Genomic DNA, 26,708 nt, shown 5'->3' on the forward strand with positions numbered 1-26,708 from the left:
GAATTTCGCGCATCCAGAACAATTTTAAAAGGAGTTCTACCGTTTTTTTATCTCATAACAATGTAACTTGAGTGAACGACGTTTCGATTGGAACATTTATTGAAATATCATGGTTCACTTCAGATGAAACTGAGTTTTGCTGGAATCACACAATATGAAATGCACGTTGCTGCTTTTCTCCTCAACACGAGTCATTAGACACGATTTTCATTTTTTCCTGCATATTTAATAATCCTTGAACTTTTTTTTTCCAGAATTCCCCATCGACGATGACGCTACATCAGCGTCAAATATTTTTGCTATTTATATTCCTATTGTTACGGCATTCTCGAACTGTACCCTCAGGGAAGTCTCCAAAACTTAGAAGCTGTAAGTTAATTTTTCCCATATAGTCAGTTTTTTTTGAATTTTAAATAGTTATTTTTTCATTTCTTCAGGGAAATTAGGTGATACTGGCGGTAAGTTCTTATCCACGTATTTTTCATGAAATTTCCCCTACCCTTCGTTGTCCTTCCTTCGTTGTCTGGATCCTCTTTTAGTCGTATACGTTCTCGTTTGAGTAATGAAACAACAGCTTTTTGAGTTGTTGCTGAAGGGCGGTAACATGTCCTTGATGGGATGCACAGATTGTACGAAATCCCTCGATTAAATTTAATCTAACAAAAACACATGCGCTAATGGCATAGCTGTAATCTGTGTAAGTGATGTCGAGAGTTTTTTCCATAACTTACGATATTCCTTTCCTAGTTGTGCATGAGAAAATGCACATGTTAAGGGTGCGTTTCCGCCTATGACCTGAATACTTTTATCGCTGCTCCATGATTCTCATCGTTTCCTGGTGGAACTTCCTCGCATGAAATTCCATCAGAGCGAGGAAGTCGTGTAATATGAAGCGATTTGTGGAACAAAACCACAACTATTCTTGAAATCCGTGACTGCGTGGTGAGAATCTGAGCAGACCCGCACCATAAACTGATATTCTCGCAGTGATCACCATACATTTTTTTAAAAATTGATCAGGATAGAAGAAGAGCCGTACTCTGTTAGTGCCGTTCCAAGCTTGGGATGTATTGGTATTTGTGGATACTAACGAATAGTTGAGAATATCTTGCATGAAAATGGGATGGGAACGAAACGAGTGGATGAAATGCTGGGACCCACACGTCCAGTGAAGGCAGGTCATCTGAGTATCTAAGTAAGCAAGAATAGCGAATGAGTAACAAATGTTGAAGGGTAAAAAACTCTAAAATTACATAGCCGTGCTAGTTACGTAGTTGCGTACTTATGCGTCCAACATTCCAAACGTTAGTACTTTTTGGATTTTTGTATTAATGTATTCTGTTTATTCATGTTTTTTGTATTTATTTTTATGTATTTTGTAATTAAGCATCCGTAGTTGTTCTTCTCTTTCATTTTGTTTGATAAATTTCCGAGAAATGCATTTTGCTCAAGAAAAAAAAGAGCTAAATTAGAAATGCCACTGATATTGCTTTTCTCTGGCATGTATTGATCGTACAATGGAAAATCCAACTTCCTTTTGTGAAAATTTCGAGGCATCTATTTTAATTGTTTTTTTTAAACGTGGCAAATGTTTTTCCGTGTCAAAATACCCCATCAATGCTATGCACCCTTCTTCATTAAAAGCAGCGTATCACGAAATTGACGCAGTTCGGAAATCTCAGGAGAAACTTAGACCTCGGATTGTAGATTATGGAAACGAGCGTTGACCCGGTCAATTTCTTCCAGTCGTCCTAAAAAACGGTGTGGGAACAACATTAGTTCCTACGAGGTGCGTTAGAATGCACACTCTTGCGCATGCCTCGGTCCTATCAGCAGCTTATTCATTGGTTTTACTTGTGAGGAGACTTCAATAATCTTCCACCGCTCTCTTGTGGATGCAGCGCGTGTACAAAGGTGGCGCGTTGCAACTGAATTCGTAGGAAAGAACACTACCTTTTACGTCGCTTTTTTTTTCGACTTAGGGAAGGATAAGCAGAGGCGCGGTCATTTCCGTAATCTACGACCCAAATTGTTCGTTTCATCCGGGGTACCACGCCACGCGATACACTGCCTTTAAAGCGTCTCCTATTCCCAAATTAATTGCAACTAAAAACTCCTAGAATATGTTCGGGAGCTACATATGAGTCACAAAAAGGAGGAGGGTATTACATGATTGGTTTAATAATTCTTATCAGACCTCATGTGCATGACCTAACGTAATTGAAAGTTATCCAGAGTAATAGATGGTAAAAGGCTATATCACAACTCTTTTTATGATGTATCTTGTAAGTTGCTCTCTTAGGCGAGGATTTCCTCTTGAGGTTTCTCGGCTCGAGCTATGAAATAATTTAGACAGCTAAAATTTTCGCTGAATTTCAGCGAAGAATATGAAAAAGCAACTTCTCTGTGTAATTTGCTGCTGTCAGCAATAAATCGCACCGATCATCACAAAACTGGCAGCATGTGGCTTTCGTTGATTTTATAGCGGCACGTGACAATCAAAAGGTTGTGCTTGGAAAGGATTGTCCTAAGTTGCGCGGATTGGGCATGATTAAAAATCCCATATATATAAATAGTCGTGGCAAAACGACATGAAGCATACAGGACCGTGTTGCTTTGGTCCCACTATAACTATAAAACAATGTGACTAACAGTTATGCTGCGTATCTGCATGACTGAAACACTGAAGTTATAAAAATCCTTGAAATGGCGCATCACATCGCGCAGTGTTCTAGAAGAAAAGGTAGAAAGGTAAAAATGACGCTATAATTAAACATGCAACAGGATCATTATTTGAATTTCTTCGAGCCGGAATCAGTAATTCATAACCATACATATTAGTAGAGGATAAAGGGATAAATTGTCCGCTGTTAATCAATCCTCGGATTGGAGTGCGCCAGCGCGTTCCCTTCAATATGATTCAGTTTGGGGTTCACGGCCGTGTATTTAGCCTGTACAATGACTTGTGGGGGTCAGCCTCTGTTTCAAGCCTGTGTTTTTATCATCCCAGACAACTCGTACCAACTTATTGACCCCGGAGGAATGAAAGGCTTGATTGTCTCTTGGGCGATTTCAAAACATAGAGCGTACAATCGTAGCGGAACTTTTTACCAAATGCGGCACGTTGGCCCCAGAAGTGAAAGAGTACGTGTAGAGAAAGGGTAATAAAGAAAGTAATTAAATTAGTAAGTACTAGAGGTCAGGTTTCCTGGAACATATTAAAATATCGTAACTAAGCTGGATTTTGTTCAGGGGTTTTTCTCGCAGTTAGGAATAAGTCATTTTAGTTTTTTCCTTATTGCTGAGCTCCACAAAAGGTTTTTCAAAATTCACTTCTTCTTCTGCCTGAAAGAATTTGAACAAAGGGCTCCTACTTTGGTTTGCTTGTTTTTTTTTTTGTGGAATTTTTCACATTGTGTCGCATTTGGATAGAGCGCTCACATGGAGTGGTCTCTCAAATAATTTTGCTACTTTATGGCCGTAATTTAATGAAGAAAAACTTGCAAAACAATGGTGCTGATAGGCAAAGTCCTTTTCTTCGAGGCACCAAGCTCGTAATGATTGAAACACAAGGATTCTTCGGACTCTGCACAGCATTGCGGAGTGTTCTCAATAAAGGTGAAGACATGGAGAAAAGAGAGAGAGAGAGAGAGAGAGAGAGAGAGAGAGAGAGAGAGAGAGAGAGAGAGAGGCGAGAAAAGAGAGTTCTTGCTACTTTGGAGCACACTGAGTAATACTTCCGTTCATTTCAATGAATTTTGCAGTCACGTTTTTAAAAAGAAAGACTCATTGCCTCTCCTTTTCACCCCTCAGGACCCTATGACTAATCAAGCATTACTGCAAAGACCCCTGAAAATTCCGGATGGATTTCTGCTATGTGCTGCATCTTCAAATTACTGTAATGCCCCAATTAGATGCACTTACATCAGTCAAGATTACTTTATCCACTCAATCGAACCGTTGAATCCGACGATATAATGCATTTTCATGCTGCCCGGGGCCATTTTGCGAAATTACTTCTCGGCCACGCCCACGGGCCCACGGCGTTCTGCAACGTGTTCGGCACACACGTAATTTTCATGCGTACGTATACTGTAGCCATATATGTCCTATTTGCTGTGAACCTACGTGTTACTGTAACTGCTAGGTATTACTGGAGGTCGAACGGATGCCGACAGAACGTTTCTTCGGATTCCGAATGCTGTAAGTGTTGCGCCATCATCAATCGATTGTAACTGATATCGAAGATTCCGATAAGGACTGTTCATTGCGGTATTTGTAGAGGTTTTTTTCTCCGATTCAGAAATTCGGAATTAGTGTGAGCACATTGTGTAGAATTGTGACTTTCATACGAAGAAGAAAGGGAGTGGAAAAATCTGTCTGGCTGGCCAGCTTTCTCTGGATATTCAGAAAAAAAGGGATCCTTTTGTGGGAAACCAGGAAATAAAACGAGTTTTTAAGAGAAAAACTAAGAAGTTATGCATATGTAAAGGCGCTGGGTCGAGTTAATACAAGAGTCAATGCATCTGGGACCTTTTGGCGTCTTACACCTTAAATCGCTTCAACCATTTGATTCATGTTCAAAAATTTACAGGTTTAAATCTATCACATATAAATATATAAATACAAATAAATAAATAAATAAATAAATAAATAAATATATATATATATATATATATATAGTTTCTGTATATTGGTTAAAGAGTACGGTAACCACGTGCTCTGCGTAATATATAATACATTGAATTCACGGTAATTAGCAATGTAACTATTTTTATTATATATTGAGCCCTGTTAACTTTAAGCCGGCTATCAAAAGCAATCTGTATTCATTGAATCCAGAGTAAGAATCCGTTACGAGTGGAATCCCTGTTCCTTCAATATCCAATCAATTGTAATTGTTTGCCATTTGTCTTGCCATTTGTAGGTGTTTCGAATCCGTGTGAGAAATGTTATTCACTACCGTCAAAAATGCCTAGGGTTCGATGCGAACTACACAGTAAATCTCCATTTATCCTCTGTTCATTGGACAACGTTGAGAAATCCTTAAAATCCTACTGTCGCATATGGCGAGTGTACACAGCTTTCGTCAGCCCGCTGTCCCAGCAGTTTATTTCCTTTGGGAATCTAAACCGTAGAAATCCACGTCTGGATTAAATTTTCTTTAATCTATTTAAGAACCTCTTTTCAGTCTGTTCCGGCACGAACAATGGCCGCTCATTAGCCGGGTCTGAAAATCGTATACAGGATCTCACAACGATGTACGAAAATTGCACACGAGTCTACGGTAACGTCGAAATCACTCATCTAACAAAGACGACGTTGACAAATTGGACAGATGCCGATTTTAGCCGGAAAATGAAGATATTCGAACATATACAAGAGGTTCGAAAAGAACGGTTTTTTTCTTTTGATAAAATACTTGGAAAAGAATTTTCGCATGAATTATTACATACATAATACTTGACAGTAGATAAAAAGTCTACAATCAATAAAGTATGTGCTCCAATTATCGTAAAAGTGCCAACCAAATTTGATAAAAACAGATGTAAAGCTAGGGATTCAATGCTAATCTCCTATATCTCAACAATTCCAAATTTCAGGGTGGGTGTGGGTATCAGATGGGTTATGCCTATACGGGGTCGTAGGTTATCGAGAGGAGGGTGATTCCGTCCATTTCTTCCTAATTGACGTAAAAAATGATCCGGAAAATGCGGCTTCGAGCGTTCCGGGGCGCTATTTTCTACAACGAGTTCGATTGGAGCGCTCCAGCCTCGTGCACGCGCCTCATCTTCCAGGCCGTTTTTTTAGGACAATTAGGAAGAAATGCACGGAATCACCCTCATCTCCATAATCTACGACCAAGTATACGCATAACCCACTTGAAACCCGCACCGCCCCATATTCGTGGGGTAATGCGTTTAACTAGTGATTAGTGTTACAGCTTTGTTCCACATTTTTTTTTACTAGTATGTGCTAACTTATGGATATAATAATTAGAGATAAATAGGTAAAGCTGTGCACTGTTAGTCGCGGATTGAATCTCTTTGTGGGGTCACAGTTGAGTAACTCGTCTGGAAGTGATGCCGCAGATAGCATGATATTGTATCTAACATGGTCTATCGAACTTCATGAACGCGGATAAATAGACCTAGATTGGATACATTGCTATCCAATCAAAATTCCCTTTTACGGTTGATGTGGAATTCCATATCCAGTCGTTGTATCGATGGAAATGTTTGTCCAACAAAGTAGTCTAGGTTAGGCGTTGTGTAGCTTAACAGTGTTTCCTTCGACAATTGTCCAAAATAATAGTGGAAAGGAAAAGTTGGGGAAAAATCCACATATGGCTTTATTTCTATTGTATTTGTCCTCAAGAGGAAAAATGTATTGTATAGGGGTTCATATGCTTTTTTTGTGACAAATTGTGCTTAGTTTGATTCACTAGACATGGAAGAGTCTCGCTTGTGAGGGAGGGACTGACAAGCAGCCGGAGTGAATAAATGCAGAACTTCATGAAAAAGATCGAAGCACAGACTTTTGTTTAAAATGAAAAGTTTATTATTCCAAAGATAAGCATTCTGGTATGAAGTTCCAGAATTCCGTGTTTCAACCTCAACAAAGTACGATTTTATAAAATTGAACGGGAAAACTCGCTTCGTCATCGTCAAAATCAATTGAGTAGATATTAATTAAGCAGTTAGACCAATTAAGAAATAAAATCTCATCAGAGATATTTCGTCCGCATATTTTCCTCTCCTCCTCACAAATCGCGCATTTGTCCAGAAATCCGGCGCTGAACTCTTCATGAGGTCTTTGTCACATCTAATTCAAATCTCTGTGCTGAACAGCTCTTTCAGATCTTACTTCTATTTATTATTTTTAATTCTATTTAAACCTCGAAAAAGGTGATACGATGGAGTCTTGTTTGTCTGAATCAGACCAACAACGGCTAGGGTTAACATTGTAGTGTAATTACACCAAGTTTCCGTTAACAAATCACCAAAATAGTACTGGATAACAGTGTTGTCGAAGTAACTAAAATCTTTAGTTCTGTTCGGTTGAAGATAGCTGTTGAAAAAATATTTTATCCGCATCAATATGGTGTTGGTAACGTTCCTTATGAACAGAATGGAGCTTGACCATTATAATTGAATATAATTATAATTGAGTCTTACAAAAGTCTTTCTATCTATAAGAGAAAAGTATACACCATCTCGGGCAAGACCTTGGGGTCAAAATTTTTAACGAATGGAAGGAATATCGCGTGTTCTCGGTCATTTGAGCTGTTGCCAAATTCGACTAGTCAATCATCGAATATTCATTCATTCATTTTTCTTCATTTTTCTCAATGTTAGACAAGAAAATTAGTCATCTGATTGTGTTGTTTTCTTCGCAACGCAATGCGCCCGCAATGTTTTGAAATATAATAGCCGTCCGCGCTTTGCTGTCATGTGAGCATCGTTGTTCATACAGATCAAAAATAACAGTGTTCCAGAGAATGAAGGAAAACATCGATTTCAGATCAAGGGATACCTTTTGATCTACAACGTCGATATTCGAAGCATTGATTTTCCAAACTTGAAAATTATTTGGGGTGATGATTTGTTGGATGATAGCAGCGCTCTAACTTTGAGTAGCAACCTTGAGCTGAAGGAGCTGCGAATGCCAAAATTACGAGGTAGGTAGATACTACCTATAAAAAATGGGTTCACTTCGGAAAAAGAAAATCATTCTGTCTCTGTAGAGTTTTTGTTATTTCAGCGATTCATAAAGGGAATGTACGCATCGAAAACAGCACTTTCTTGTGTTATCTTCAGTCAAGAGTTAACTGGAATGAGGTGAGTAGCACACTTCCCATAGCCGATGGCGGATATGTTTAACCCTGTGCTGCGCGCCTGTCGCAACCCACGTCCCTTTTCTGCTAAAAAAAAATACAGTTATTCTTCCTTCCATCCATTGTACTCGTACGATTGAAGACATTCGGCACCGACTCAGAGACAGCGGTTGGAATCGAGGTGGGACCATCGCGAAGTGCAACAACAAACGATGGTACAAGGGGCCACACTCGATCTTAACCGCTACGCTCAACCGCACCGCTTCGAGCGCAACGCAGCGCTTACGCAACTGCACCATGCTTCATGTCGTTCTAACCCTACTATAATTGCTCAGTTCCATCCCAATATTCTATTACAAGCTGTTAATCCATGCGGGACATCTGCGACTGCTCATGTCTAGTCTAGTCCTACTCTTGCTCCAGCATTTTATTCGAAGTCAATCGAACGCGCGATTGCTCGCAAGGTTTGCTAATCATTTTTTTATAGCTGCTCGAAGATGATGCTGCTAACCGCATGTTTACTTCCGATTCGGCGTTTCGACAATGCAACCCATCTTTGATGAAATGTACGGGCTGTGAACATTGTTGGAGTGGGAAGCAGAAATATTGCCAAGAAGGTAAATTTTCCATGTTACACAACTTCCATTCAATTCGATTATCTCTTTTTTTAAATTGTAAATGCAAATTATTTTTTACAGTTAAGAAATCTGTAGTTGCGAAGCTTGCTGGTGTCTTTATTGTCATTATTCTCTGTTACTCTTCCGTTTTAATCGTCTTTTTTCAAAACTTTATTTTTCAGCAGTGGATACTATCAGATGAAGCAAAGTAATATTCAGCCCAGACTTAGCGTAAACATGGATACTTTGGTTTTACGACAGCGCTTCAATTTCACTTCTAATTTAACAGAATTATCGAGATTTTTCCGAGAATCGCATCGCTACCTTTTTTTTTCGTAATTATAGACCCACACTAACTTATTGGATTACGAGCTTCCTCGTTATTTCCGTTTATATATGAAAGAAAATGCAGTACCTACAGTACCATAAAGAATTTACAAATCAATATCGTTCCATTCTTAGAGTATCGATCCGTTTGCGGTGATAAATGTGCTTCTCGTCAATGCTATCTACCGGCTAACTCCAGCGACTACGAATGTTGCCACGAAGCTTGTACTGGTGGTTGTACAGGACGTGGTGCTCATCAGTGTGTGGTGAGTCGATGACGTCATGATTTAGTCGATCTTGGAGTGGGATTTTAAAATTTGAAAAGGTGTTTTGTAGGCTTGTCGAGAGTTAAGCTTGGATGGTGCATGCGTCCACCAGTGTCCGCCTATGATGGTACACGATCCAAAGAGAGGCATGCTTATCCCGAACCCTAAAGGACGTTACGTTTACGATCGATATTGTGTGGAAGAGTGTCCCAGTTGGTTATATCGTACTGTAGTCGTAGAAAAAGTGTTGTTCTGTACGTTGTATGTATTTCATTGTAGAAGAACTGTTGGTAGAAAGAGATGCTTGTGTTCGTCATTGTTCCGAAGGATCACATCATGATATGACAAAGGATTCAAGAAGGTGTGAACCATGTAAAGGAGTCTGTCCAAAAGGTGAGTGCATACTTTGCTGTCAACATGGTTGATGGTCACAATTTGTCCTCGGTAACCAACAAACGAATTCGTGGATATTCTGGGGTTTTCCACAAATCCGGGTGCCAGTGGTTCCCAACAAACTACTGAAGGAAATCAGCCGCATACAAACGTTGTGCCTCCCCTTTACGCTTAGCTTATTGGTAAAACCTCTTCATCCATGTATTTCTGTTAATAACAGCTGCACAACAATTGGAGCAATCAATCCAAGCATGCGAGAACAGTTTCTAACCTGAACTATTGTCAGTAAATGAAGCAAGTGCAGCTAATAATCGAGATACAATTTCTTTTCTTTTTTTCTAAACGGCTATTTCTGCTTCATTCTCTCTCTCCCAGTTCATCACTCTGGTTATACTACAGATGTAAGAATTTGCTTTGGTATTTGATCTCTTGCGTGAATATTAATCATAAGAGCTTTAGAAGGATTCCAAGACAATATCCTTTGACTTGAGAGCCACTCTTCTATAATTTCTATCCAATACTCATGATTGTTGTTTGTTCTTTTCTGTTGTTCTCTGTTCCACATAAATTCTGCAAAAGCGAGGAAAATATCTCTGGCATCAAATTGTTGGACGGCACAATCTTAGTTAAACTCCCATTTTATTGCCTATAAACTCCCCGAAGCAAAATTCCAGTTTCACACAAAACAAACACCAGTTTGTTTACTCTTGGGACATTAATATTACTCTGCAGTAGTTTTCATTAATGCGTAGGTTAACAGAAGTGAGGGTATCTTAAATTTAGTTTTGAGCCTTCCCTCCCCTCCTTCCAACCTCTCGTTCTCTTCTCCAACAAAAAAAAAAAACTTCTGAACAAGATGAAGAAAATATTGATTCCAGTGGTTAATTAGCCAAAAAAGAGATGGTTAAACCAAAATGGTACTAGTTGAACAGAACTCAAACGGGTTCTTACAGCGTTTCACCTTATTTTTCTTGTTTTCTAGGTTGAGGTAGTCCTTGTGTTCCCCTAGTTTTGTGCGGATTTTTCTTCTTACGTTTGAGTAGAGTCTACTTGAGAATACAATTTTCTTATTAACTCCAATGATTTCATTTTGTTGTTCTAAGATGATTCATCCATCATAATAAAGCTTGATGGATCGTATGTGTATAGTTCCATACGAGTTTAGCATAGAAGCAACAATATTATTCTAGTATGCCAAGTAACAAAAGCGTTAACTGGTTCAATTCTACGCAATCTTACTGGATGTGAAGAAATTGACGGATTCATTGATATTCAAGACTCGAAGATGAGGTAAAGAGTAAAGCAAAGTAGTATTTTGCATCTACATATTAGCTACATAATTGGTCAGTCCGCCGAAACAAACTCTTTCTAGGTCGAGTATAGACGGTTTTACCACCGACGATCTGAAAGCGCTGAAGTCCGTTCGTATGATTTCGGAGTATGTACAAATGGCGACACAGACGGTTTCGCCACGAAATTTGTCATTCCTTGAGAACCTTGAGTTCATCGAAGGCCGAAGCCTAGTGACGTTAGATGTTTTCCTTTTTTTTCTCCATACAAATAATTAAAACGTGAAGATATATGTTGCCCAAATGTCTTCAACACATCTATGACAATTAAACATATAAACATATTAAACATATTCAACATACCCATTATTATTATTAAACTGTCATTTAAAATACGACAGAAAGAACGAAGCCTTCTAGTAATTTAGAAATTTAAAATTTGAGCGGTTTCACCTATGGAGCTAGTGAAGAAAAAGCATTTTTCAAAGGCAGTGTATCGCGAAGCTGAGGTGGTTGGGAGATCTGTAGGAAGACATAGAGTTTGAGGTGTGGATTACGAATATCTGTGACATGATTCAACTCCCCATAATCGTTTTAAAAACTGCGTGGGAAACGATTTTGACTTTTTTGTGGTTAATCAGGTGGCGGAAGAAGAGAAAACCACCCTCCGATTTGTAACGATAGTTTAAGATCATTTAGAAGTCCCTGAAAATGAACTCATCATCCTCTAATGATCCCCCCCCCCCAATAACAATTCCAGTTTACTTCGAGGTAAGTTGGAATGCGCCACCACTGTGCAGTCGCCACTTCTACGTGTCAGTAGCCGAAAATCAATGAGGGCTCCTCAGCAGCCTATTCAAGTAAAATCAACTAATAAAACCAACCACGCTGCTTAGGAAAACGAAGTGACGGGTGGCACGATCTAATGTAGCGGTTCCCATATGCCGTTTTTCACGATAATTAGGGGGAATTGAGCGGGGTCACTTTCATGTTCGTATTCTACACCCTGAACTCTATATTTTCCCATAGGTTCCCCAACTACGCCGGTGTCGAGATACGCAGTTTTTAAGTCGATTTATTGCTAAAAATAACTGAAAGGTTAGGTTTTAACCCTATAAACGATCAAATTATAATGAGTATATATAGCCGAAAAGAAATAATAAAGCGCTATGTAGGATTTTAAGCGTAAAGACGTATGACAGAACGACAAAGCATGAAATAAAATTTAAAATTAGCCCAGTGACTTCCAAAATATCGCTGCTGCTCGCTCTTTAGATTTAGCGCTGCGCCGAACACTTCGAATAAACACGCGTAACTGATAAGTTTAGAGCGCTTTGCAGGAGAACGATTTAAAAAAGGCGGCTTCGAAGACTTATTATTGCTACATAGAACAGTATTTGTCACACTCAGTGAATCCGAGGAGGTTTCATGTCACGCGGTCACGCATGAAGTACGCTTTGTTAGCCAAAGATATCCTTCTTTCTTTCTTACAAAACCCTACACCAAATATTTGTTTTCCCAGTGTGGAACAACTCTCTTAAAGGACTGCCCGATTACAAGAAAAGTCTCTAGAGCTGAGAAATCATCAAAAAAAGTTGGGAGCACCTGTAAAGGGATAACTCTGTTTCTTAGTATCTATAGATAAGGATACAATGGGAATATATAATTTAAACCACCTATAGAATTAAGGATGTCTTCTAGTTCTTGCTTTAGGACACCCTGAATGCACTTTTTTAGGTCCAAATTTGCACTTGCGATCAACAAAAACGACAATCTCGAACAACTCGGGTTACGTAAGCTGAAGGTCGGCTAATGGAAATCTAATATTATTCATCCATGTGTTATACTTCAATTATATATTTTCAGAAAATCAAAGCTGGAAGCGTTATCATCACCGAAAACCATGGATTGTGTTATGCACAAACGATCAAATGGGAACGGATCATTGCTTCCACTGCTCAAGCACTCATCACTAAGAATATGGACCGAAAGTGTGGTAAGAAACCAAAAGTCATTGTGATCTTAAGATAATGGGTGTTATTATACAAGAAGGGATGGGTCTGTTTGAACTATTCATGTTTGGCCGTCAAAAATCGCGTAATGGTGAGTAAAGTCGGGTAAATACATCCCGGACACGATGTTTGGCGCAGTTATGTGAGCGACTGTGCTCGAAACGACGCTGTGAAGCCTGCGTTGGGGTGAGGTCATGAACTGCAGCAAGAAATGGTGCTAGCGAAGGAGCCTTGGATTTTAACCGCTACGCTCCACCCCACCGCTTCTAGCGCAGCCACTTACGCAATTACACTGAGGTTCGTGTCGTTTTGACTGTACTGTAGTACCTCGTCCATTTTAATAGGATCCCAACCCAGAATTGTTGATACGCTTTGTTCGACAAACCCTCTGGCTTATTCTATTTCGTCAGAACCTTGAATACCGTCGCGTGGGACTTTAGTGACCTTGGTCAGCTAGAATTGGTCAAGTATTTTGAACATAAGATGCAGATACCTCTTGAAAACGTTTTTCTAGTGAATATACATATATTTGCGAAGCACAGTTTTGTTTTCTTAGTAGCAACTTGTAAATACTTTCAGAGCAACGTGAAAGGGTTTGTGATCCGACATGTGATCCAGCATTAGGATGTTGGGGACGAGGTCCAACAATGTGTACCAAGTGTCGGTATTGGCAGCTGAATGACACATGTGTTAAAGAGTGTCCAAAAGAAGGGTAAACAACAAATATATTTAGCAGGATGATTAGTGAATTTTGAGTGGCGACAGAAAAAAAAGTACCAACATTCCAGATACTACCAAGATCGCACCACAAAGAAATGTTTACCTTGTTATGAAGAATGCCTTACTTGTAATGGTGAGTAATTCTGCTTAGTTTTGCAGAAAAAAATCAATAGAAGGGCATTAATCTGACCTCTCATGATTTTTTTTCACGCGTTCTACTGTAGATGTGCGAAAATAGAAAAATAGTTGAAATAAATAAAATAAAATAAAAATAATTGTTCAGGTCCATCTGAACATGACTGTCTCACGTGTCGGCACGTTCAGTTGGTCACAGACGACGAATTGACCTGTCTGACTGAATGTGCTATCACCCATTACCAGGATGGGGACGAATGCAAGCCATGTCACAAAAGCTGTTCCAACCTCACGTGAGTGTCCATTAAAAAAACATCAAGCATTTGAGAGTATTAGTAAAAAGTAAAAGTAAGAGTAAGAGTAAAAAGCACCAAGCAAATCTGTGTAGATGTACTGGTCCTGGAGATCACCTTGGAGACGATGGTTGCATGGAGTGTCTTTACGCGCAGGTATCGGAAGAACATGAGGTATGAATAGTGGGACAAATTGGAAGGAATAGAGAGTAATTGATACGTACATTTTAGGTCATTCGATGTATTGCTGCTCCTTCAATGCAGGAAGCGTGTCTCAACGTTCCAGGACATTATCCATCTACACAACCGATAAAAGGAATTAGACTAGTGGTATTGCATTTCTCCAGTTTCATTTCTGACTATCCTATCTCTTCTTCTTCTATTGTTTTTTTTTTCTTTTGACTCGTAGAATTCAGCATTAATGCAAATAGCAGTCGCTTAGCCCTTCCCTCCCTGAATGTTTCTAGCTACTTCTAGTAAATATTTCCAGTATAAGAAGAATGGTAATGTGGAGACGTACGAGATTTCGTTATTGATCTATTACTTTCATGAACAAAGTTTCGAACATTCCTCCCTATGTTCTACATTGCTAGTTCTTCACGTCTTCTTCTCTTTTCTCCCTCTCTCAACCTTTCATTTCAAAAACGAGCGAAGAGATTTTTGACTTTCTTTGATGAAAACAAAAAGTAATTTCTCACGTTAGAAGGCACACATGAATGTTGCGGTGCAATTTTTCCGTGCACTTTGTATTATGTTTTCTTAGTAGACAAAATTCAGCAACTCTAGCTACTGTATGAAATAATTAGCAACTTGTTCAGCATTGCGATCCATGCGATGACCAATGCGCTTCATGTACTTCATCTGGACGAAACGCCATTGCTAATGGATGTGTTTGCAAAGGTTACCCCAACTGTTTTTACTTCGATAATTGAAGCGTAGTTGAAAGGAAAGATGCTCTTCGTATTAATGAGAAGCATAACTTCTACAGGTTACGCTAATGAGATGATGAGGGATTCGATATGTTTCGACAGATGCTTCGAGTCACATTACATGGCGCAACCACGAAATGGAACACGCCCTGGAGTATGTAGCAGGTGAGCGTAATCGGTCATGAAGGAAGGTGATGGGAATGGAGAAATCAAGTAACTGAAGAATATGAGTCCGCTGCAACCACCTCAATTCTCTACTGACCAGCCTCATTATTGGTTCATTTGAAACGACTACAAGTGTTACATCAATTGAAATGGCTTTCTCCACTAAGCTGCCTCATTGTTATCGTTTGCGATCATCGAATGAACTTTTAAAATACATTCAGATATTATTTGAAACTGGTCTTCTTTTATGGATTTATTTCCAGATACTTCCACTCCAGTGGATTATTACAGAGCAACTTTTATTAATAAGTAATTTCTAAATATACTTTTGCAGTTGTCATCATCTATGCGATCGTGGCCATGGTTGCACAGGACCATCAGCAGCTGAGTGCACTTTGTGCATGCATGCTACTATACCTGGAGAACCTAATGTGAGTCTTATACTTAGAACTGAAAGAAATCATAACAAACGAAACACTTTCGATTCGTTTCACGTTATAGAATCGTTTATTTATCGTAATAGAATTGTTTATTTTAGGAATGCGTGACTGAATGTCCGGAAGAATTTCCGTTCATAGATGATTTCAAGATGTGCCATAAAGTTGACTTGAAAAAGGAGCGTGAGAGACGCTCAAAGATAATTGCAACCGTTCTTGTTATTGTATTCACAGTGCTAGTAATTGCAATGCTTGTAAGTTTTAATGTTGTTTATTTGTTTTTGTTTTTTTTCTGTTTTCTGTGTGCTGCTTATGTCTCAAACACATGCGTGTCTTGCCTGTTGCTCCGCAGTTTTTGAATTATCTTTAGTTTTACGGTTGAGGAATTGTTAAAAATTTGGACAATTTTCAACTTCGTGGTGGTGATCTAGACTGATTGAGCGTCTTCGGCACCAACTGTACACAGATTTTCAAAAACCTCTTACTCAATCATTTTCCATTAAGTAATAGTTTGTAGGAAAGGAAAATCAGGATACTAAAATTCTTTTATCATTCCAATGCATTCTACCATTTCCAGATCGTCTGCATGCGTTGTCGCACATTCAAGCGGAAATTGCTCAAGGAACAAATCAGCAATTACGTCGACATACCAGAGATGACTCCCATTGGTTGGTGATTTGAATATAAATGGAGTTTTCGTCCTAAGTAACATTTAAGGATTTAGATCCTTCTATCCGCTCCAATATGAGTCGTGTGAATTTGATCACTGCAGGAGAGTTGCAGACAAAAGGAGCACAGCTGGGGGCTGGTGCATTTGGAGTTGTTTATGCAGTATGTTCACTACTGCTTATATTTGTTACTCAGAAGCTGTCTTGATAAAATAGCTCTCTGTCCTACTACCATCGATGTGAAAAGATTTACTATATTTTAAGGGCTTTTGGTTCCCAAAAGGAAAAGGCAAGATTAAAGTTCCGGTTGCAATAAAACTGGTCAAAGGCACCTGTACGGGAAAAGAAGTGAGTTATAAAGTGTTCTTACGTTTGTCCCATTCGATTCGGTATAGAGGAACAGGAATATGAACGATTTCGTTCCAGGAGTCAGAAATGCTGAACGAAGCAATGCAGATGTCCTCACTACGTCATGAACATCTTTTGAGACTAGTAGGAATTTGTCTTCAGGAGGAAGGAATACAATTGGTATGATTTTAACTAATATGGTATTATATTGTCAATTCTATCTGTTTGTTGATTTAATTCTACCTTTAATTTTTCAAGGTGACACTTCTTCGTCCACTAGGAAATCTGCTGAATTTCCTCAAAAAACACAAGGCTCATCTTTGCGGAAAAGATTTACTGTTATACTGTTATCAAATATCTTCTGTGAGCAGGTTTTCTCCTTTTTTTTTCTTTCATTCTTAATTCTACCTTAATCTGAAACTGAAAAGATGAGAGATACATTTAATCATTTTGCACACATCTTTTTTAGTGGATAGGATAGCTGTTAGGGCAGGCGGTTGTCAACCACTTATATGTGATGTAGCTGACAACTTCGGCTGTATTGTTTCTTCTTTTCCTATTTACTTAAAATTTCCTCTGTAGGCAATGAAATATCTCTACGAACATCGCGTGATCCACCGTGATTTGGCTGCAAGAAATGTTCTTGTGAAGAGGCACAATCACGTGGAAGTAACTGACTTCGGTTTGGCGAAGCTTCTCGACTATGGTCAGGAAAAGGTGAAAGTGATGGAAGGCAAAGTAAGTGTTGGATGTCTAGTTGTTCTATTTGTTTGTATTATCTTGCGAGTTTATTATATATTGTTGCATTTATTGATTTCTTTCCATGTTTGTATTGTCTTGTGATTTCATTATATATTGCTGCATTTATTGATTTCTTTCCATTTCAGGTAGCAATTAAATGGCTAGCACTGGAGTCATTGAGAGATCAGAGTTACACACATCGTACAGATGTATGGGCTTTCGGTGTAACATGCTGGGAGATTCTTACGTTTGGCCAGGTGAACTCTTTGGATTTTACACGAAATGATCTTGTTTCTTTCGGAGATTTTACCATTTGCACGAATTAATTGACTTATATGATTTTTAATTCTAGAGTCCTTATCAAGGGATGGATATATGTTCGATCAAGAACTTCCTCAAGGAAGGCAATCGTCTGTCGCAACCAAACAACTGCTCATCCGAACTTTATCAAGTGTTATTGCAGTGTACGTTCGGTTTTTTTGGTTTTTTAGGTTATTCACGTAGGTGTTCCATCCTTTTTTTTGGATTTTTCTGTTCACTCGTGAGCTTTGGTTATCGTTTATTGTGGGATGAATGCGTTTTTCTCCTTCCAGTTATTATATTAAACTTCTAAACAAGTTTGAAACAACCTGAAAGGTACAACTTTTACTAGTCTGAACTAAAAATGCAACAAGATCCAGTAACTAAGTAAGTACTGCCGTATTGTTCTTGTAATAACTGGATGTGAAGTTGAGAGCTTAGAATTTCCTGATTCACATGAAAGGAAAGAAAACAAATTAATGAGAATATTTCAAGCTTCTTTTCTGATAAGCATAATTAAGATAGCTACTTCAATAGTAAATGGAATTAAAAAAAAACCAAAGCATGGGTTGTTAAGTCGGACTAAAACGTTCTGAAATCCGGTACAATTGCGTAAGCGATTACAATCATACTGTTGTTGTTGTTGCTTTGGAAATTTACTTATTTCTGCAGCGCCACTTAAAGGCATCACTCCACGAATCTGAGGTTGTACGGATTTCAGGTGGAGTATTCGTATACGGAATAGGAGACTATGGAGAGGGGGTGATTCCGTCAATTTCTTCCTAATTGCCGTAAAAAACGGTCCGGAAGATACGGCTTCAGGCGTTCTGGCGCACTATTTTCTACAGGGACTTCGACTGGAGCGCGCCAGCCTTGTGCGGCGCCGCATCTTCCGGGCCGTTTTTACGGCATTCAGGAAGAAATGAACAGAATCATCCCCCTCTCCATAGTCTCCCATCCCGTATACGAGTACTCCACCTGAAATCTGCACCACCTCAGATTTGTGGGGTGATGCCTTTAAGATAACTAGGATGTCACCTGGAATTTCAACCACCTAAGCAAGTGTACTTGTCTTCAGGTTGTTTTTACCCGACTGACTGGTAACTGAATTTTCAGCAGTGGTACATAGGTCCTAAACAGGATGATTGATTTTCAAGCACTGAGATCCCTATACATTATTAGAAATCCGTATACTTATCAAGGTAACTTACCGAATACACCACGAAAAACTCACTCCAGGTTGGATGGCAAATCCAGACTCGAGACCAACCTTCACAATGTTGCACGAGCGTTTCCAGAATTTCTGTCGAATTCCTCATCTTTACGTTGTGGTTAGTTTTGAGAATGTTTAATGGTGCGAAAGTTTTTGTTAAGTGAGATTTGAACAATAGCTATAACAATAGCTATAACAATAGCTGAACAGTAGCTATAAACTACTCAAACTTTCAGGACCAAACTACGCCTCAAGCTTTCATCGAGACGGAAAGCCAACGAGATTTATTGCGAGAACTGCTGAACGATTCGGAGAATGATTTCACAGATCCGTTGAACTACTTTGAAACATGTGAAAATCCTGAAACGCCGACAAGTGATTTTGAAGGGGTAAGTGTGTCACTCATTTGACTTATTGAGCATTTTTATGCTGAGGTCCGTACTATAACATGTGATTAGCACTTTCAGCCGTTTGCACCACGAAATGTACTACGATTACAGTCAACAAGTTCGCATAGGTATCAGACGGATCCGATGATTCGACGTGAGTTCTTTCTAGAGGTTTTCCGTCGTCTTTTTTTCTACTTTCCTGAATATTTTTGGTGTTTTTTCCTTGAAAAATAAACTTAAGCGACTGTGCGAGCGACCGAGCTTGGTATGGATGATGGAAATTACTTAATACCAAATGCAAAATTAATGAATGAGCAACATGCAACTTTGTATACGCCCGTTGTAGTGAACGAAAATGGAGCAACAGGTGTGTTTTTCGAGGTACTTTGATCACCAAGTTTCCATCTAGAAATGTATTTGACTTTCTCTGTCCTTTTTCGCTCCTTATTCAAGAGTGAACCACCTCCCATCTACTACGTGATAAGCCAGGAGGCACGAAAATCATTGGAAAAATGCACTGTTTCAGAGTTGGTAAACAGTCATGACTACTACAATGAGGCTAAAGGCAAATCGGATTATTACAACGACGTGGTTGGTATTCGACCATCAGAGCAGCTGGTACAGATCAAAGAGGAGAACTTAGAAGATGCTGAGAAGGAGAGCTGTTTATGATATTCAAACTCTACAAATGTGAATTATTACATATCCTATTATACACCAAATATGATTATTCGCAGAGTGAGAGTATGCGAAATGACGGTAGCAGCCAAAAATCACCTTTGAAAGAGCGTTGATAATATTTTGATTTTACACTGCGGTCGATAAACTTTCGCTTTATGATTCCAAAAACTCCGGCCTTGATCGTCGAGTATGTTTCAAAAAACTTAAGTTTCAACTTGTTTGTAGTTCTCATGATCTCTACTATGTAGCCCGTATTTCTATAGGACAAAGATAGGAATTGCTTCTGTACAAAACATTACAAAAGAAAGCTTAGTTGTACAGCTGTGTCAACCTTGTTCTCCCCATTTGTTGCGTGATCTTAATTTTTTATTTTGCCTACGCTGGTGTTACCTTTATGTTTTATTTTGGTTTAATCCTGTATCCATCAGTGTTCCTCAAGCACCCGGTATCATTTCTATTATTATACTGAGCTATTGACTAATTGTATCTCCTTAAAGAGCTAATTTTGTGCTAATAATCGGGTGTAAACACATATCTATGTGATTTTCTAAGTAAGATTTGCTTTGTACAAATTTTGTTTGTTTCAAGTCATAATTTTCAATAGAATTACGCCTCAGAAATAGAAAATGGGCTTCTTCTGTTCTGGTAATACCTCTGTTTTTCATTTTTATATCTCTATCGCATGAAGCAACAAATATTTTCAACAGCAAAACAGCAATATCTGTGGAAAAGTAATAACAATTAACAACATCAAGAAGTTACTCTGGACAGAACATCTCAAGGATTTCTTCAACTGAAGCTTCACCATCCATCAGAGTTGTTCTCTAGAAAATGTCCTTGTCGCAATGAACAAAAATAAAAATGAGAGACTACACCACCTCGACAGGCTTCTCTTTCTTCGACTTTAAGAACTTCGCCTTTTTAGGGACCGGTTGTTCACTTTCTGTGCTGATTTTAGATTGTCTTTCCGCTGCTAAGGCAACATTTCGTTTCGAGGAGGAAGGTGATTCAAACTTCACAATAGAGGAGTTCTTGTCTTCAGCACATTTAGATACTGGCGATGCTGCGCTCGACTAAAAGTATATGTCTTGGGAAAAGAAATAGCAGTTTTTTCTCCAAGAACCAGCTCATGCTTTTGCAGAGCAGAGTTCTGATCCACAAATACTTACGAGATTTGTGCAAGCCCCACATTCATCCATGACTTCTGTTGCAGCTGTGCTGTCTACTAGTGCTGCTGTTTTGCTCGTAATTGCCATACTTTCTATAGATGCAACTGCCTCCTGTACTGTTTCTTCATCCTTGTGAGAGCAGTCCATATTTTCTTTGAATGAATCTTCTAACGATACTGTCGAATTCTGAAACTTGTTCAAGGTTGAACAGTAACAGGGAAGCTCCGTCAGATAAAAACCCACCTGACTTCTAAACTCTTCCTCAAACCCATCACGTGGCTGTTCTATTCTAACGGCTTTACGTCGAATAACTTCGTGACAAGCCAAGATCTAAATACACCTTATTCTTCAATATTAACTCCAGCAAAACTTTGCATTTCTTTATGTTTTATGTGACGAAACCAAAAGAACTAAAGAAATGAATCAGGTGAAGGAAATAAAGGCCGCGTGTAAAAATCTGGAGCAAAGAAAACGAACACATATTCTTTTCCATTGCTGCCTGGAGAGTTAGCAAACGGGATGCCACACCGCGCAACTGCGGCAAATTGGTGACTATCGATTATACTTGGGTCAAGACGACATGGAGCATAGACGATTGGCGCAAGCGGCTGCGCTCGAAACGGTGCGGTGGAGACAGCGGCTGGAATCGAGGTGGGACCATGGCGAATTGCAGAGATGGGTGGCGGTAGCGAGGATCCTTACACGATCCCAACTGCTACGCTCTACCGCGCCGCTTCGACCGCAACTGTCCGTGATCCATGTCGTTTCGACTCAACTATACTCGCTATGGTATTGCAACGTTCGACTGTCCAATTTAAAAGAACCACAGGAGGACGAATTTGCAGCTGTCCATAGGAAAAGTAACGAAAGGCGATCGAAAAGGAAGTTTTAGGACACAAGGACATTTCTTCTTTAACACGTACTTAACTAACTCTGCCGATAACTATTAAATTGCTCTTTTCTCGCTGCTGCCGTAAATGGAACTATGCGGCCAGCCTATGGTTGCCCGGAAAGCTCCACTAGTGCCAGTAGAACGCGCGCTTCTAACTGATTGATATCGCATGGGGCCAATGCCTTTTCAGTATCCGCAAAACGGTGATTTTCCAGACGTCCATAAATACAGCAACGAAGGACGATGGGACTGGAAGTTACGAATAGAGCGACCTTGCTGCGATTATCCAAAGGTTGATATTAAAAGATGCACTAGTCGGGCTTCGCACCGACGACAATTCTTGGACGCTAGTGCGAGTTTCGCCGGCGCTAGTGGGACCTTGCAGACATCCCATAGCGTTGAAGTCAAAACAATTCACTGATGAACCTAGGTCTTCCGAGGATTGTGGCAATATAGAGTTTCATCAAAAGTTAGGAACAATTTCTAGTGGGAACTAGTGAACTTCCGATTGCGAAAAGTGAAGAAATGTGAATACTTGTATTCGTGGCCTGGCGATAACGTCACAGAGAGCCTGTAATTCCTTCAAGCCACAGGAATCGGCACATCTCGACAAAATTGTCCTTGCAATCTGAATCTTCAATTATGTATCAATTCGATTAGAAAATAATTTTTCTGAAACCTTACATGTATAGGAGGTGGCACAAGTTCATGTGTACAACTCAAGAATGAAGTTAAAATCTCACGATACACTGTAGAATTTGGGTTTCGTATAATTTCTTCGCATATCTTGCGCTGAATGGACAACAGGACCTGAAAAGTGCAAAAAGACGAGGAGAAACATTTCTAATTATTGAAATCAAACAGTGAAATAACTGAACTGAATTGGGGCAAGAACAGTTCAGACAGTTCGCTTACCTCAGGTTTTATTAAGAATGCCGACGTTTCAATAACCGAGGATATAAGCCGAGCTGCAGACGGTCCGTACAACTAAAACAAATAGCAGCAGACAATATAAATCCGAAAAATTTTAGAAACACAAACGTTGACTTATATCTATTGTTTTTCTGCATCAACACTACGCGTAACTACTCCGTTGATGGACATCTGAATATGTGTCAAGAAAGCTTTTCGTAAAATATTAAAGGCGGCTTTCGGTGACCTGCTCACCACTGTCATTTTAGTATCCTTCACCATATGAAACTGTGCAGTGAAGGTGGCAAGGAGTATAGATGCGATAATCGGAGCAGGTGCTCCGAGCCCCTTCACTTTTGGACGACTGGCGGAGGGACCCCTTCACTTTTAGAACCCCTTTCGCTACAGGTTACAGAAGGAACCCCTTTCGCTTTTGGATGGTTGGTGAAGCGATCCCCATCACTTGAGCTGCACTAAATGAGATAGGCCCCCTTCACCTGAGGAGGGTCCGGCTCTTCCCTATCGTACCTATGGCAAAGAGTGAATTCAGAATATGTCCACAAAGAAAGAAAAAAAATGAAGACGTGAAGAACAAATGTAAATAAAAACAAAGTTTACATCAAAGCAACTGTTTTTAACATACCTGCTCATCTAATGGATGTTTCATAGAACTGAACACAATGTAGAAATGGCGAAACAAGGTTGAACCACTGCCATAGATTTGACTTATGTGTGCTAATGTGTCGAATAATGCATCACTCGGTCCATCTAGCTTTGAAATAAGCAACATGACTACTCGAGGTATCTGATAGGAATAATTCATTTCGCGATGAATGGCTTGGTTAGGCGAAATAATATTTCCTCACCAATGGCAAAAAAGTGCTTCTGCCATTACTGCAAAGCGAACGAATAGTCCCTAGTGCGGAACTGCGTAGTACAGAATCATTTAAACCACTTTCAAGAACTGACATAACCATATCCCGTGAAAGGTATTGTCCTGAACAATGTACTCTCAAGCTGCGAATCCACAGAATTTATAACATCCGAATTTTACACTTGAATTATAATGTAAATAGATCACATCTATGAGTTCGATCAGCGAGTCTCTAACATCCTGCATGGAATAAAAGAACTACACACCTTCAAAGGCAGTGTACCACGATATTGACGTAATGTGGAAACCTGATGAAAAACATAGAACACGAAGGGTCTATTATTGGATATGACTTAGCCCTGCTCAATTTCCCCTAGTCGTCCTAAAAACGAGAGGGATGGGGGATGGAGGACGAGGGAAACTGCGATGGTTCCGACAAGGTAAGATGGAATGCGCTGGATCTATGTGCGAGCGATCGAAAACCAATGAAAACCAACCTCAGCAGCCTACTCAAGTAAAACCAACGAGTAGGCTGCTAAGGGGACCGGAACGAGTACAAAGACTTCCAACGTACCTTGTAGGAACAAACGCCGTTCCCATGCCTTTTTTAGGGACGATTGGGAAAATTGAGAGGAGCCTCACACTTGCTATCTACACCCCAAACTCTATGTTTTCCACTATTTCGCGATACACTACTTTTAAATAAACATGACCTAACTGAGATAAACATATAACCTTTCTACAAAACTAAGCGTCTGAAATTTATACATGTATAATGTAGTAATATAATATTATATAAATATATATATATCAGAAGTTCCAAGACGACGTTCCAAATGAATTATCCGAAGTGAGAAGAAATGAGCGGAAGAAGTTCCTCGAATACTAACCTTGCTTTGCATAGCCTAACGTCGACGAATAGATATCGAAGAGGAGCTTACACAGATCTTCACGTAATGATGGAACGCAAAAAGATTTCAGCGGTAACATCCCTAAGAAACTAACTTTGAAAGTGGAAATGATACAACTTTAATTTATTCAAGCGAAAACATTCACGTACCCACTCGTTCTTCCTGGGACATCAATCTTGAAGTAATTGAAGCTGCTAAGGTAGCCAAAAGTCTCTCCGACATTTGCGCATCACAACCGTATCGAATCGAATAAAGTTCAACGGATAAGTCCCTTAAATTATACTTGGAGCATTTGGTCCAGATTTCTTTACTGAAGCGAGGGATCACTACCTTAGAGTTGGATCGCTGCTATTCACTGTCATGTCGATGAAGTGCATAATGATACTCATAATAATATCAGCGTGGAGGTTCCCTACCTAGAAAGGTAAGAATGCATAAAACGCCAAAAATACCAAAATGACAATAATCGGCCGGAAAAGATTATGAGAAACAAACGACACATGTAAGAACAAATCGAAAATAAACGGAAAGTAATGGGAGAAAGCGATAACTACCTGGGGATTTCGTATAAGCAGCTGTCTAAGGAAGATTCCTCCATAAATAGTTGGGTCGTTTTTAATGTCAACTAGTTTCTTTCCTAACCGAGACTGGGCTGCTCGGAGACATTGCGCGCTACATCTGTAATACAACAAGTGAACACTTCAAGGAGACTGAAAAAGTCCGTAGTCCCAAAGTGAGTTATACAATAATTAGGTAGTCATTCATGAATCACACAGAATCAAAATATATTAAAATAAAATATATCAAAATAAAATTGAAATATTACACTACAAGATAAAACGAGTCGGGTCAAAAAGACCTCGAGCTCGATAGGATTTCGTAAGCGGTTACGCTCGAAGTGGCGTAGGTGGGCTAGCGGTTGCGATCGGGTAGGGATTCCCGCTCCCTGCAATCGGACTACAGAACTGAGTAAGATCCCACCTCGATCGCAAGTTCCGCCGCGCCACTAGGAGCGCAGCCGCTTACGCGTTTACACTAGGCTTCAGGTCACTTTGACTCCATTACATAAAAAATCTCACTTTTCTAGTATCCTCGCAAGCAGTAGAAATCCGACAGATCTAACGTCTACTTCGCGATCTGCACGAAGAAGCGGCAGGCATTTCTCCAAAATCTGAAATTTATGGTTAAGCATGTTGAGCGAGCGCGAAAAGAGAAACTGTGATCTGAACCGTGGCAGTGCAGAGGGGTGATAAGTGAGTAGCCACAGAAAAAAGAAAAAAATTTCGAATAGTATAGTGTTTAATGACATAGTTATCGTATCACATTATCATAGACATAATTCGACTGAAAGTAACCAAAGCAAAGTAATGAACTGAGTATTAATTCAGTTCAACCGGGACTCTGGAGTAACACAGACATTCTTATGAGAATGGAATAAGATCACTATTCTTATTATTGCGAGGAGCGACTGCCCGTTTTTCTGCCATGGCGACACCTCCATGTGAAGAATACGTTACGCAAGATGTCGATGTATAGAGGTGTAGTCATGTGTGAAATCGACAACGACACCACAAATACCTGAGTCTACAGGTAAGGCTGCCCGCAGAGTTCAGAACCGCACAGGCCCGCGGTTTGGCAGCCTGGGGTTTTGCTGGTTATTGACTATTCATAACAGTGCGCTCAAGAACCATCAAAACAACAGAGACGTCAAACTGCGCTCCCGCGCGGCTTTGAGCTCTGTGGACAGCCTAACAATGTAGACATTTGGATTGGCGATATCAGCCTTATCCACTACTTGCTTATACGGGATATCCTGATTATTATTTTGAGCGAATATATCGGAGAAGGATGAGTTCATCTATCTGCTGCACAATTGTCAGAAAAAAAGAGAAAGTATGAGAGTGAAAGCCGAACAATCCCTCGACTTGCACTAGTTCGAACACTAAATCCCAAAAAAAAGAGAAAATGTGGACTGAAAATGCTACTCTCAAAACCATGACAGTAAGCCGTCAAAAAGTCGAAGCGAGTGTGATTAGCTTTGACAGTACCAGCTCATTTGTGTGATTGAAACTGAATAAAGCACCTGAATCTGCTTCTCCTCAGGACAGTTCAGCTCACACTCCTCCACCAATCTTTCCATGATTCTTGAACGCTCTCATCTGACATTCAACGAAGCTTCGCAATGACAAA

General features: G+C 39.6%; 2 protein-coding genes across 2 annotated transcripts; one reads left to right on the forward strand and one right to left on the reverse strand.

Annotated features, from left to right (window-relative positions):
* Positions 1 to 269: 269 nt before the first annotated feature.
* RB195_005095 (uncharacterized protein) lies at positions 270 to 19,751 on the forward strand (the record flags this gene model as incomplete). The annotated part of the gene is made up of 35 exons (XM_064177390.1): positions 270 to 369; positions 438 to 458; positions 5,192 to 5,385; positions 7,525 to 7,681; positions 7,765 to 7,841; positions 8,325 to 8,454; positions 8,917 to 9,047; positions 9,118 to 9,259; positions 9,327 to 9,440; positions 10,631 to 10,730; positions 10,813 to 10,968; positions 12,467 to 12,533; positions 12,596 to 12,725; positions 13,321 to 13,453; positions 13,530 to 13,594; positions 13,745 to 13,889; positions 13,985 to 14,063; positions 14,121 to 14,219; positions 14,708 to 14,789; positions 14,878 to 14,983; positions 15,318 to 15,414; positions 15,522 to 15,674; positions 15,998 to 16,088; positions 16,145 to 16,251; positions 16,353 to 16,436; positions 16,515 to 16,616; positions 16,695 to 16,799; positions 17,019 to 17,174; positions 17,324 to 17,434; positions 17,530 to 17,641; positions 18,717 to 18,808; positions 18,927 to 19,079; positions 19,158 to 19,233; positions 19,321 to 19,446; positions 19,606 to 19,751. The coding sequence occupies 35 exons, from the start codon at positions 270 to 272 to the stop codon at positions 19,749 to 19,751; spliced, it is 3,939 nt and encodes a 1,312-aa protein (XP_064034515.1).
* Positions 19,752 to 20,518: 767 nt separating this feature from the next.
* RB195_005096 (uncharacterized protein) lies at positions 20,519 to 26,658 on the reverse strand (the record flags this gene model as incomplete). Its single annotated transcript, XM_064177391.1, has 15 exons — positions 20,519 to 20,584; positions 20,639 to 20,833; positions 20,930 to 21,115; positions 21,173 to 21,259; positions 22,357 to 22,449; positions 22,506 to 22,631; positions 22,737 to 22,808; positions 23,377 to 23,538; positions 23,600 to 23,730; positions 24,498 to 24,599; positions 24,668 to 24,789; positions 24,849 to 24,934; positions 25,073 to 25,196; positions 25,598 to 25,689; positions 26,602 to 26,658. The coding sequence occupies 15 exons, from the start codon at positions 26,656 to 26,658 to the stop codon at positions 20,519 to 20,521; spliced, it is 1,701 nt and encodes a 566-aa protein (XP_064034516.1).
* Between the last annotated feature and the right edge of the window lie 50 nt (positions 26,659 to 26,708).

The sequence above is a fragment of the Necator americanus genome, chromosome I (assembly GCF_031761385.1).
Source record: "Necator americanus strain Aroian chromosome I, whole genome shotgun sequence".
Taxonomy (NCBI): Eukaryota; Metazoa; Nematoda; class Chromadorea; order Rhabditida; family Ancylostomatidae; genus Necator; species Necator americanus.